Below are 12698 nucleotides of genomic sequence, written 5' to 3' on the forward strand. Positions count from 1 at the left end.
ACAGTGGGCTCTTTGCAGGCAGGCACGGTCAATAATGATGGTGATGATATCAGCTGTGATGCATGACGGGGCACATCTGGTGGATCAGCCAGAGCTTTGAGATTTATGATGTGATTTCTCATTCAGTGATGACAACAAACCTGTGTTATTATCCCACTTGACGGATGGAGAAACTGAAGCTCTGAGAGGTTGAGTAACTTGTCCGAGGTCACCCAGCTAGAAAGTGACAGAGCAAGAATTCTGACCGTATCTGTCTGACTGCAAAGCCTGTGCTTTTCCACACTGTACATACTCTTTGTGACTGTTTGCTTGACTCAGATTTCCTTGAGTGCTATTCATGGTGGCATCCTCAGGGTCCTCATTTCTGGGTGGCAGAAAAGCTTCCTGTTGTTAAGACAGCAGATAGTAATCTCTCTGGTCAAGGTATCCAGGGCTTGGCTCCTCTGAGCCCAGGTGGTTGGCTGGGATGAGAACACTCCAAGCTCTGTGTGTCCCTCCCACCCCCACTTTCTTGCCTCTGCTCTTCCTTCACTGCCCCACAACTTCTTTCTCTTGTTTTCTTTTCCCCCTGGGGAACTTAAGTAGCCAGACATTCTCCCTTGACGATCAGGGGGCCCTGGAGCTGCAGGTCTGATATCTCTTGATAGAGTTGGTAAGAAAATGGAGCCACAGATCAGCAAAAGGCCCTGAAGAGAGAACCCAGACTGTAGACAGAACCCCCCTCCTGCCCGCCTGCAGCTCACATACCCCATGTGAACCCTTCCCCTTCACAGCCCCCCTCTCCATCCGCCAATCAGAATCCTTGCTTTGGAGCTCCTGAGCCCTTAGGCTAAGCCCCACCCCTCTCCCAGCATCCTGAAGTTTAGGGGCTGCCTTCAAGTGAGAGATTTCCAAGCAGGGGTGTGCTGGAGGGACTTCTTGTGAGGGCAGCTTGTCCTGGAAGAATGGGGGAAAGGTGATCACTGCCACCGTCTCCAAGGACATCGCTGTAGCTCCCTGGGAGACCCTCTGCCCTTTCCCCCTCCCACCAGCCCAGGCGAGCAGGGACCAAGCTTGCTTATTGTCACCTGACGCTGGGCAGCCACCGATCCCATTGGTGGAGCCAGATTCGGTCTGGCTCTTTCGTTCTTTCTCGCCTTCTCTGCCTCTCTCTCCTCCACGCCGCCGCTTTGATTTCGCTCTTGTTTCTCTCCTGGCGCTCGGCTGGGAACATCGCCTCTCGGGGGGCAGCAGCGTTGTGCTGCAGAGCCAGGGAGGAGCTGCCTGCGGGGCATGGAAGAGGCCTCCTTGGCAGCTGAGAGAGGAGCCAGGGGAGCGAGAGAGCGCTGCTGCCTTTGACCCAGGCGTCCGGCTGCTGCCCCTCAGCCTGGGGAGACTGTCCACGCAGAGGTCTCTCCCCTCCCTCCCTTCCAGATCTTCCTCTGCAGAGCCCGGTGGAGCCAGGTGAGCGTCCTTCCTCCCCAGAGGATTGATCGTGCTGTCAATCCCGAGAGGGACTCGGGTGGCCAGGGCCTAGGAGCTGGGGGCGTCAGGGTCCTGCCACTGCCCGAGGTGCCCACCTGGATAGCCGGGGCTGACGACCTCGTCCCCTTTCCCCCAGGCCCTTGGCAAAGGGGTTCACAGCTGGATCCAGTCCCTGGGGCACCATAGTCACCCCATGACCATTCTGCTGCAGTCAGCTATGCCAACGGGGACAGCGGGGTGGGGGGATGCGTTCCCTCTGGCGTGTGGTGGCTGTTCGGAATGGGCATGGGCCGGGGGTATCGGTGTATTCAGCACGAGTGCCTGCTTGCCAGGAAAGTGGAGGCTTGCTTGAGTACATAGTTCTGTCTGCCTGCACTTATGCTCACGTGTGGTGGGTCTGGGAACATACATGTACATGTGAGGTCCGTGGGGGGGATCAGTTATCTGAGCAGCCTGGGGGCTGTGTGGGCGGGCGTTGGTGTGAGGCAGTATATTTATGGGGTGGACATCTCACTTGTCATGCGTGTGGGAGTGCATTTTGTTGGGGGGCTGACTGCATGCGACCAGAGGGTTTCTACGTGGGGAGGCGCAACTCCAGAGCAGAAGGGGGATGGAGGTGGGGAGAGCGGACAGAAGCCTCTGTCCGTGGGCAGGCCCGCGTGCGTAGGTGCGCAAACCTGTTGGCATGTGAAGGATCAGGGCTGGCAGAGCCTGGCAGAGACAAACATGTTTTCAAAGTCTGTGGCTTTGAGCCTGGAGAAGCCGTGAGAGAGAACGCCAGAATATGGGCAGAGGTTGAGGTTGTCGTGTTGCAGAGGTTGACGTGTGTGCGAATGCACACGTGCGTGCAAGCAGGCGGAGGGGTAGCGTGCCTCTGTGGAGGCGGCACGCATGCATGTTGGTGACTGTGGCCTCCTTTCTTCCCCAAATATGGCTTGTGGGAAGGCGTGTGTGCCTACGTGTGTGTGTGTGTGTGAGAGCCTGCGGACGTGAACATGCGTGGGTCTGTGTGGAGGTGACAGCTTGTGGAGGGACAACTGTGGGACATTCTTAGAACGTGGAAGGTGGCGGAGGGTACCTGAGTGCGTAGGTGAGTGTGTGGGACGAGAATGTCTGAGGAGGCGTGTGCAGCCGTGTGTGGCAGGTGTGGGTGGGCATACCCAGTGCATCTGTGTGCGTGCGTGTGCACCTGCCTGCGTGTGGGTGTGTAAATGCTTGTCTTGGGGTGGATTACATGGGACCGTGGGTGTTTCTCAGGTGCTGTCTCAGCCTGTCCCTCAAACCCTGCCCTTCTCCAGCATCTGGGCTTGGAGACCCAGGTGCACGCCCATCCTTGGTCCACTCGGCTTCATTGTTCTCCCAGTGTCACTCACTGCCTCCCCCCAAGCTAGCATGGGGGAGTGATCTGAGCTCTCCTAGAACTGGAGAGAGGAAAGGAGGAGCCAGGTCCTGGAGACCCCTGCCACCAAACACGGCTGCCCCTGCTGCCCCTGCCTCTGGGCGGGGACAGGAATAGGTGTCCCCCCACAGGCCAGGCGTAGACTGCGTCCCATGCGGCTGGGAGGTGGCCGCTCAGGCCCTCTGGGGTGGCTGTGTGTCTGTGTTGGTGTGTGTGGGTGCATGTGTGTGTGTGGGTGCATGTGGGGGGCACACATGTGTCTCCCGGGGGAGCTCCTCACTGGGAGCCCGAGGGAATGGCAACTCCCCCCTGCTCCACACCTGTCCCCAGGAATTACCAGCTGGTTTATTATCATACAGTTGTTTCTAGACACCGATCCCATTCTGTTTGATTTCGGGGTGGACCTGGTAGCACCCCTGTGCTTATTCACCATAGGATTCCCCATACGTGAAGCCACTGGCATTTGGCTGAACTTCACAACAGGCAGGCACACACTTTAGGGTGGGAAGCTAAGATGAAACAAGGATTCAGGTGACAGCCTGGGACAGGTGAGGGCCATCACCCATATCCTTCGCCCTGTGCCTGCCGCCCAGGCAGCCCAGGGGTTAATTTAGAGGTGCCAGTCTCCGGAGCAGGCTTAATTGACAGGAAAGTGTGGGTTGGACCTTCTGGGAGCTATAAATAGAAGTACCTGCTTTCGAAGGCACAAGGTACCCTCACCCTTAGCGCCTGGGTGAGGAAGAGGGGAGGGGGAGAAAAGGAGATGACACTCCAGAAATCTGAGGTGTGCTGGGCTGGGCTTGAGGCAGGCATGAGCTGGATGCGGTAATGAGCACATGCCCCAGGACAGAGTCCAACCACATTCACGTTCTTATTCCAGAGACAGTCACTCCCCCTTCCTCTCACTCCCCACCCTGTTCCCCGGAGCTCCCGTGAGCCAGGCCAAAGTCAAGGCCAGAGTCAGCTCATCCTAGCTAAAGCACAGTTGAGAGTAATGGTGGTGTGGTCCTTTCACACCTGGAACAGCAGCCAGGGGTAGAAGCAAAGGAGTGAGAGAGGGAGGTGAGAGAAAAAGCAATTCCTTGAAAGGGAAGGATGGAAAGAGAAAAAATAAATAGCGGTAAAACCACGTGCACCTGTGCACACACACACACCACATGTCTCACACACACACACACACACACACACACACACACACACACAAGGGGACACAACCTTAGCTTCCTGATAAAGAGCTTGGGCCCTGGAATCAGACAGACCTGAGTTCAAATCATTTTGCAGCTGTGTGACCTTTGACATCTTAGTACCACCCCCCACCCCACCGACCTCAGCCACTTCATCTGCAAAATGGGGATAATAATAGTACCTACCTATTGTGAGGCTTGCATGAGATGATGTTTGTGAAATTATTAGCACGTAGTTGGCCTGCAAGAGATGTAAAGGTAAAAACTAGTAATGTAAGAGTCAAGCGACAGAGGATCTGCTGAAAGAAAAAGAACGAGAGTTGAAATGTTACAGGTGGAAGAGAACCGTGGCCCTGCTGTCCCCTCCCACCACCAGTGGATTCACGTCATCTCGGTGGCACTCGTACTCCCAGCCCCGAGTTGTGGTGACCCTTGCTGAGTCACCCCCAGGGACGAGGGGGCCTGAACCCGAGAGCCCTGGCATCCTGGGCCTCTTGGCTGCCAGCGCCCCCTGCCTGCCTCACCCTCACACCCTGCTCCCGGAGGGTGCTTCCTGCCGCTTCTCCACCGCCTCGCACTGCTCTCTCCACCCCACCCCTTTCTCTTTTCACGCCTGCTGGCTGAGGGCCCCCCTCCTTGGCTCCATCTGCTGCAAATCTGTCCTGCCCCACGTTTGAAGCATTCCCACTGCCTCCGCCACCTGTCAGGTGCCATCTGCTCTGCAGACACCTCCCAGGAGAGCCAAGAGCCCCCGAGGGGGCCACCCCAGCCCACCTTCGGCCCCACCCCTCCAGTCCTCCTCGTGCAATCTTCCCATCAGATCTGATGAGGCAGGTGCAATCGATGGCTCCTCAAGTTTCCACCTTGCAAGTGATGTTGGGAGCAAGACATTCTAGAAGATTCCGTGGCGGGGAGGGAGGTGCTGAGTCTTCCTCTCTCCTCAGTCCACACAGAAGCCAAACCAGTGGGGAGCATGGAGCTGCTGTCCACACCCCACAGCATCGAGGTCAGCAACATCACCTGTGACTCCTTTCGCATCTCCTGGGCCATGGAGAACAGTGACCTGGAGAGGGTCACCCACTACTTCATTGACCTGAACAAGAAAGAGAATAAGAACTCCAACAAGTTCAAGCACCGGGTGAGTGCAGGGTGCCCAGAGCGCCTCCTCCGAGCCCCTGCTCTTGAAGGAGGGCAGGATAACAGAACGCCTAGAGGGGACAGTTGGGAGTCGGAGAGGCCCGACTCCAGTCCAGCTCTTACTGTGTAATCTTGGGGAAGTTGTTTAACCTCTCTCCTCCACTGGTAAAAAGGGAATAATAATAATGCCAGGGAGAGGTTTCATCGAGGTAATTGTCTGCGTGGTATTTGGCTTCGGCCCAGCACACAGCAAACACCCTCATCGGCATCATGACTGGACATTCACATGGGGTGGGAAAACCCAGGGTGCGGCCACAGACACGTCACACCTGGGGATGGCGTCTCAGGGGTCCGACAAAGCCCCCGACTGAGAAAGCAGCCTTATTGTTGACCTGGTGGGCAACGTGGGCCGTGGGCAGGGTTGTGCCCCTTTGCTTGGTCCTCAGGCCCCTGTGATCCTCTTTGTCTCCGACCCTCTGGCCTATTCTTTGCTGGGTTTAGAAAAGGGATGGGAGTCCTGCACTGGCTGGGATGTCTTTCCCTGAGTTAGAGCCGGCGTGGGGGCGGGTGGGAGGAAGGCTCCCATCTTCTCAAGCTGGCAGAGAGGCAGGGGGAAGAGTGAGGTGGGAAGGAGCTGCTTCCCACGACGACTGCATCATGTGGGTTACTCACCCTCTCTCTCTTTGGAACTGGCTCTCCAATCTGGGTGTCTTTTGGCAGGCCAGTTGCCACGGTGACGTGAATGTTCACCACCACCCCCTTAACCCTCCCCCCCCAAAGAAGAAGGCATATTTTCCCTTCCTCCCTGGCTTCTCAGCATTTGCCGTTGCCGTGGAGACGGCACTGCAGTGTGCAGAGCTCTCGAAGTCTCCCTCGGAAAAGAAGGTCTCGCCGCCCTCAACTTTGCGGGCCTCCACCCCAGTGGTCTTTCTCCTCATTTCCCAAGAGAACAGGCATCAGGGGTTAAGGGGGTGGAGGCCAGGGAGTGTCTGTATGGCCTTCCCAATGGCCACGGCTTGCTTCTGCGGGAAAATGGTGGCCAGGGCACCGAGCCATTGAATCCTTGAGGCTCTGGCTCTCCTCAGCAGGAAGGCGGCCATCTGGGGGAGTGGGAGGTCTGGGGGAATGCCAAGAGTGGACGTGACCCCCAATTTGACTCTCGGCTCTCTGTCCGCGCCCCATTTCTCAGGATGTCCCCACCAAGCTCGTGGCCAAGGCCGTGCCGCTGCCCATGACGGTGAGAGGCCACTGGTTCCTGAGCCCCCGCACGGAGTACAGTGTGGCAGTGCAAACCGCCGTGAAGCAGAGCGACGGGGAGTACCTCGTGTCTGGCTGGAGCGAGACGGTCGAGTTCTGCACTGGGGGTGAGGCCCCTGCTGTCCGGCTGCTTTGGCACATCTGGTTTAGTGATGGTCAGGAGGGGACTTCCTCTTAACCCAGCACGCACTTAGGAACACCTGCTGTACGCAGGCACCGTGCTTCGGTCAACGGGGAGACACCTATGGATGAAACCCACCCGTGCCCCCCCCCAAAGCCTGCAGTCTGATGCAGGAGGCAGATGCGAGCACTGCTAATTATGTTGACAATACCTCTTCCAGAAAGGGATGGAGTTACTTTTCTGGCTTGGGGCAAGCATAAGTGTGGGAAAATACACATAACATAAATTTACCATCTTAACCATTTTTCAGTCCAGCAGCGTTAAGTACGTTCACATTGGTGTGCAATCCATCTCCAGAATTTTTTCATCTTCCCAAACTGAAACTCTATGCTCCTTAAACAACAACTTCCCATTCTCCTCTCATTCCACGCCCTGGCAACCACCCTTCCACTTTTTGTCCCTGTAAATTTGACTACTCTCAGTACCGCGTGTGAGGAGAATCACACAGTATTCGCCCTTCTGTGATTGGCTTATTCATTTAGCATAATGTCCTCAAGGGTCATCCATGTTACAGCATGTGTCAGGATTTCTTTCCTTTTTAAGGCTGAATAACACCCCATGGTGTGGATGGACCATGTTTTGTTTATTGATCATTGGTTGATGGACACTTTGTAGGACAATCACATTTTGTTTGTCTTGAGCCTCCACGTAGGCTGGGAAAACCATCCCACAAACTCACCTATTAGCTTGCAAATTCCAACATGAACAAATACTGGGCTTCTGCGTACTTGCTCACTGATGACCCAGGATCGGCCCCATGATATTCCATTCTTTTGGTGCCCACGGTGAGAACTGCCCCAGATCTCCCTCTGTCACAAGGAAGGGGCATGAACATCCTTAGCCCCAGGCCTCAGAGGCTCCTGACTCCATCCTCTGCCAAAGTCTGTGCCCCAAGTCTCCTTGACCTGCCTTTCTCTTCTGAGTGGTGTTTTTTTTCTTAGCTCAGCTGCAAAACGCCACTCTCTGGAGGTGCTCCTGCACCTTGCAGGGAAAGCCTCTTGGTTTACCCCAGAACTCTACATGTGGTGGGAGGTCATTCAAACTGGGGAGCTGGGGATGGCTGCAGTCCAGTTCCTCCTCCTTTTGTCAAACCCAGCACCCTGGCCAGGGCTGCATCAGCAAGGAGGAAAGAGCGCCTCTTCCTACTTTGTGCAAAGGCGCTGGCCAGGCTAGCAGCAGCCCTGCCTGCGCTCCACGGCCCCAGCCTCTGGCCCTGGCCCGGGGAGTCCAATTTGACTGTGCTGTTTCCAACCTTCCCCCTTTCTCATGGGATGCCCCAGACCCTGGTCTGCCTAGATATTCACCTTGGTTCTCTGCAGTTTCCTCCTGACTCTCCACCTGAAATTACAACTGGCTTCCATGCGGTGGTGTGGGCAGCCTCCTACCTGGTGGATTTGAGGGGCTCTCCCCAAAGGACCTCAGATTGTCTCCTCTCAGTCTTTTGCCTCTTGGTCCTCTTTTCACACGAGGATGGTCTGGGATCACAGCCTCTGGGGCCCTCGCTGTACATGACTGTATAACTGGGCAGCCCTCTGCCCTTTTCTGACGCAGAGCCCTGAGCCTCTGGCAATAGGGCCCAGAGGTGACAAGGACAGACAGCATCCAGCTGCTCATGTTCCCAGCCAGGCCAGGTGGTCTGTTCCTAACTGGTCCAAGGTGCTGTGACTGTCTGGTTTCCCCTGCGCCCTGACGACAGAGGTGGGCCGGCGTTCACGGTATGCAGTGGGTGATCTGTGGGGCAGGCTGTGATCCCCCGCTTGGCCCTCGGCTGACCCACCTGGACTCTTGCAGATTATGCCAAGGAACACCTGGCCCAGTTGCAGGAGAAGGCCGAGCAGATCGCAGGCCGCATGCTCCGCTTCTCCGTCTTCTACCGCAACCATCACAAGGAGTACTTCCAGCACGCCAGGTATGGCTGGGTCTCTCCTTCCTGCCCTGGATCTGCCCACCGCCCCGGCCGTCTGACGTCACCCCCACTCTGTTAGTTGCCAGACCCTCCTCTGGAGTCCTCACCACCCCCATAACCCAGGCTGGATCTGGGGGGGGGACGTTAGGCTCCAGGGAAGGAGAGGGCTCTCAGGATGGGGCTGCCTGGGGGCACCACGCTAACAGTCATGAGTGGACGAGGTCCTGGGTTTGATCCTCCTTTGGGAGAGTTCCTTTCACTGGGTTCTAAGGCTGCAGGTCAGCTGTCCCTCCAGTTCAGGCCCTGGGTCCCAAGGGAGGTGGTGAGGGGAATACAGAGTGAGAGGATTCTCAATACGAAGGGTTGTGGTCTTCACACTGCGTGCTGGGAAACCTGGAGGCTCCGGAGAAGGATCTCAGGGCGCCCTTTAAGGTGGTGCCGAGGGACTGGAGAGGAAATCAGAGGATGAGGCTTGCTGAGCCCCGCACCTGTCACCCAACCAGAGAGGCTTCAATTTAATTGCCTCTGGCCTGCCCGTGTATAATTTCCTTTGGGGATAAAAGAGAGGGGTTCTGCTTGAATGTTTGAAACATTTCAAAAATGTTTGAAAATTGGTGATCCCATCCAACACCCTCAGGCTACAAATGGGGAGTCTGAGGCCCAGAGGGCCAGCAGAACCGGGCAAGAGTGAGGCTGGACCAGGGGCTGCCCATCCTCACCATGCTGGCTGATACTGCTCCAAGTCTTCATCCTTCTCAGGGGGCCAGGGCAAGCTGCCCCTGTTACTGTCTTTATCACTGCAGTCAGCTGGGGCGGGGCGTTTTGACCTGACCCCGGGGGGTTCTTTGGTGTTTGTACTAAAGAAGAGAGGCAGCAGGTGAGTGGTGAGGACAACGGCCAGTTGGGCTCCTCTATCAGCAAGCAAGGGAGAGACAGAGAGCACCCATACGTGCCAGAATATAAAGATGAATAGGGACTTCCCTGGTGGTCCAGTGGTTAAGACTTTGTGCTACCACTGCTGGGGGCATGGGTTCGATCCCTGGTCAGGGAACTAAGATCCTGCATGCCGTGGGGCTCAGGAAAAAAAAAAAAAGATGAATAAAGGCATAGTCCCCCCCTATCGCAAACCTCAGAGTCTATCAGGGGAACAGTACAGACAGATGGAATATAATAAGTATGTGTGATTGCTGAGTAAAGTTCAGTGTCCTGCACGTAGTAGGCCGTCAAAATTTTGTTGAATGTAAGTGCTTGCTGTTCCTGGAAGGTTTTGGAGAGGAGGGGACACCTGAGGGATGATTAGAAGTTTGCCAGGCCAGGTGGAAAAATGTGGGAGGGGCAGTCCAGGCAGAGGGAAGAGCACTGCAAAGGCACAGAGGCAGGAAAGACCTGGGGTGGGGTTCCCGCTGGAGGATGTTACCTGTTACCTGTGCGTTTGGGGGTGTTGGGAGGTGGGGCCCGAAAGACCAGATCTTTACGGCGTTGCTTTTTGTGCAAGTCCCATCAAAGGGCTGTAAGCTGGGGAGTGGCGTGTTCAGATCTCTCCTCCATGAAGAAGTGGGCTGGATCAGCCCATCTCCCGGGCCCTCCCTTCTCTTGCATTCTGGAATGTTCTATTTGTGACTGGTGGAGGCGGTAGCTGGTGGGAGAGCTGGGAGCTGGGCTGACACCCTTCTCGGTCACACATAGCAGCCAGCCTCAGTCCAGCTAACCAACGGCATTTTCTCTTCCCCTGGGCCTTTCTCCCCGCCCGGGGTGGGCAGGACCCACTGCGGGAACATGCTGCAGCCCTACCTGAAGGACAACAGTGGCAGCCATGGCTCCCCGACCAGCGGCATGCTCCACGGGGTCTTCTTCAGCTGCAACACGGAGTTCAACACAGGCCAGCCCCCGCAGGACTCCCCCTACGGCCGCTGGCGCTTCCAGATCCCTGCCCAGCGCCTTTTCAACCCCAGCACCAACCTCTACTTTGCGGACTTCTACTGTATGTACACGGCCTACCACTATGCCATCCTGGTGCTGGCCCCCAAGGGTTCCCTGGGGGATCGCTTCTGCCGTGACCGCCTGCCCCTCCTGGACATTGCCTGCAACAAGTTCCTGACCTGCAGCGTGGAGGATGGGGAGCTGGTCTTCCGCCATGCCCAGGACCTCATCCTGGAGATCATCTACACCGAGCCTGTCGACCTGTCCCTGGGCACCCTGGGGGAGATCAGCGGGCACCAGCTCATGAGCCTGTCCACTGCTGACGCCAAGAAAGACCCCAGCTGCAAGACCTGCAACATCAGCGTGGGCCGCTAGGGACTTCTGGGGAGCTGGGGGGCTAGGGAGAGATGGCAGGCAGGGTGGTGATGGGTGGCATAGGTGCAGGGAGCTGGCTTTCTCTCCCCTGCCGCCCTGCTCCCTCCATGCCATCCATCTCCCTCTTCCCTTCCCTTCCCCAGGGCATTGGAGGCAACGGAGGGTGGTCCCTTGGTAGGCATGGCCCACCCATGCCTGGTGGGGTTGGGAAGGCTTCTTAGCCTCAGCAGGTTGGTGGGGAGTGCGGGGGCGGGTGGATTTCTAGAGACTGCCCCTTTCCTCTGGTTTCCCTGCCCTGCTGTTTCTTGCCTCATCCCAGGCCTCCATCTCAGGAGACCTGCCGCCTAGGGCTCTCCCGGGGAAGCCTTCCCTTCCAAGGCCCACCTGTAGCTTGCCTGCCTCCGGAGGTGAGCCGAGAGCTGTGGGCGTGCTCTTCCTTAGCCCCACCCCCTCCCGCTCAGGGCCAATCACAGAATGCCCCTCCCCGTGAGTCGGGCCTGGGGGCTTCTCACCGCAGGCCCCACCCTCTCCCTCTATAAATAGTTTCCTGCACCGCTGTGACCCCCGCCCCCACCCCGCCCCCTGCTCCTTACCCCGCGGCACCCTCTTCCTGCACGGGGAGGGCTGTGCCTCTCCTTCTCCACCTGCCCTCTAGAAAAGGACCCTCTTTTTCTCTTAGCTTCGGGGGCACCTGGCTGCTGGTGTTTCCCCTTCTTCCGTCTGGAGATGGTGTAAATCCTGGCGTACTTTCTCCCTTGCTCAGAGTGCTGGGTCTGCAAGGGTAGCCGCTGGCGTCGAGGAGGGGGCAAGAGACCCCTGAGACCCGGAGGGACCCCTTCCTCAGCCGGGAGTGGGCGGCCTCACGCCTTGGGGACCCGGCGTGGAACTGGAAGTGAGGGCGTTCCCCCAGAGCCCTGGCACCCCGCCTGGCTGCGCGCTTGCTCGCTCGCTCTGCCGCGGCGCCGCCACTGCCCTGTGCCTGTGTGTCATCTGGACTGTGGCTTCCCTGCCCCGCCCCCCCTCGCGCCCCTGCCCACTGGCCCTGTCGGGTACCCACCGCGAAGCTAGCCTATTGGCGGAGAGGCCCTTCCCTGGGGAGTTCTTTGTGAGGTCTTTCCCGGGCCACTCAACGTTTTCACCTCTTTCCTACTTTTGTACGGGTCATGGGAGTGGTGAGAGTGGACCCTGGGGACAAGCAGACTGGGTGGGGTGACGGGGAGAGGTGTTAACTAAGGCAGGCAGCTGTTTGGGGGATGCCAGAGGTGATGTCAGGTGGTGGGAAGCAGCCCCCAAGGTGACAGCCGGATTTCTGCGATGAAGGACAGAAGGGGGCAGCAGGCCAACAAGGCCGTATCTCAGTGGGTGGGCAGATGGGACAGCTGGTGGCCTCTTCTGTAACCACAGGGAATGGTGTGGCCAGCTGTCTCCGTGGCATGGATCAGGGCTGGGGGCCGTGGGAGATGCATGGAGGAGAAGACGTGGGCCCCAGGCCCTTTCCCCTCTGCTGAGGGCAGCGGAAAAGGCCCGCTGCCCTCCCCTGGCCTCGTGTTTGCCCTGGGCTGGGGGCACACCCGCCTGTGTGCTGTGCTTGCGACGTGCATCAATAAACCACCATGGCCTGAGAGCCCCGCCTCTCCTTGGGCTCTGAGAGGGGTGGGGTGGGCAAGCTGTATAGTCACAGAAGAGCTCGAATGAGGATGCCCCCCAGGACAGGCCACCTGGAACCGTCTCCAAGGTTGTTCCACATCTCACTGTGAGAGGCAGGGCTCCAAAAGCAGAGCCACATCTCCAGCTTGGAAAGGACTTTGGAGGTCAATTTACTACCATGCATTCTGCAGATGGGGAAACTGAGGCCTCCTAGGGGACAACCTGTAG

The 12698-nt window shown here is 57.6% G+C and overlaps 1 protein-coding gene across 1 annotated transcript; it reads left to right on the plus strand.

The window, feature by feature from the left end:
* The first annotated feature begins 891 nt into the window (after nt 1-891).
* PHYHIP (phytanoyl-CoA 2-hydroxylase interacting protein) lies at nt 892-12447 on the plus strand. Its single transcript, XM_082403076.1, has 5 exons — nt 892-1443; nt 4992-5185; nt 6374-6548; nt 8414-8531; nt 10289-12447. The coding sequence occupies exons 2-5, from the start codon at nt 5021-5023 to the stop codon at nt 10821-10823; spliced, it is 993 nt and encodes a 330-aa protein (XP_082259202.1). The 5' UTR covers nt 892-1443; nt 4992-5020; the 3' UTR covers nt 10824-12447.
* The last annotated feature ends 251 nt before the right edge of the window (nt 12448-12698 follow it).

The sequence above is a fragment of the Balaenoptera borealis genome, assembly GCF_965194805.1.
Source record: "Balaenoptera borealis genome assembly, chromosome: 8".
NCBI classification, from domain to species: Eukaryota; Metazoa; Chordata; class Mammalia; order Artiodactyla; family Balaenopteridae; genus Balaenoptera; species Balaenoptera borealis.

Bases quoted from the DNA above. Each gene is read 5' to 3' on its own strand.
- PHYHIP (XM_082403076.1), top strand. From the start codon at position 5,021: ATGGAGCTGCTGTCCACACCCCACAGCATCGAGGTCAGCAACATCACC. The intron at 6,549-8,413 runs GTGAGGCCCCTG...GGACTCTTGCAG, and splicing joins GGTCGAGTTCTGCACTGGGG to ATTATGCCAAGGAACACCTG. The intron at 8,532-10,288 runs GTATGGCTGGGT...CGGGGTGGGCAG, and splicing joins GAGTACTTCCAGCACGCCAG to GACCCACTGCGGGAACATGC.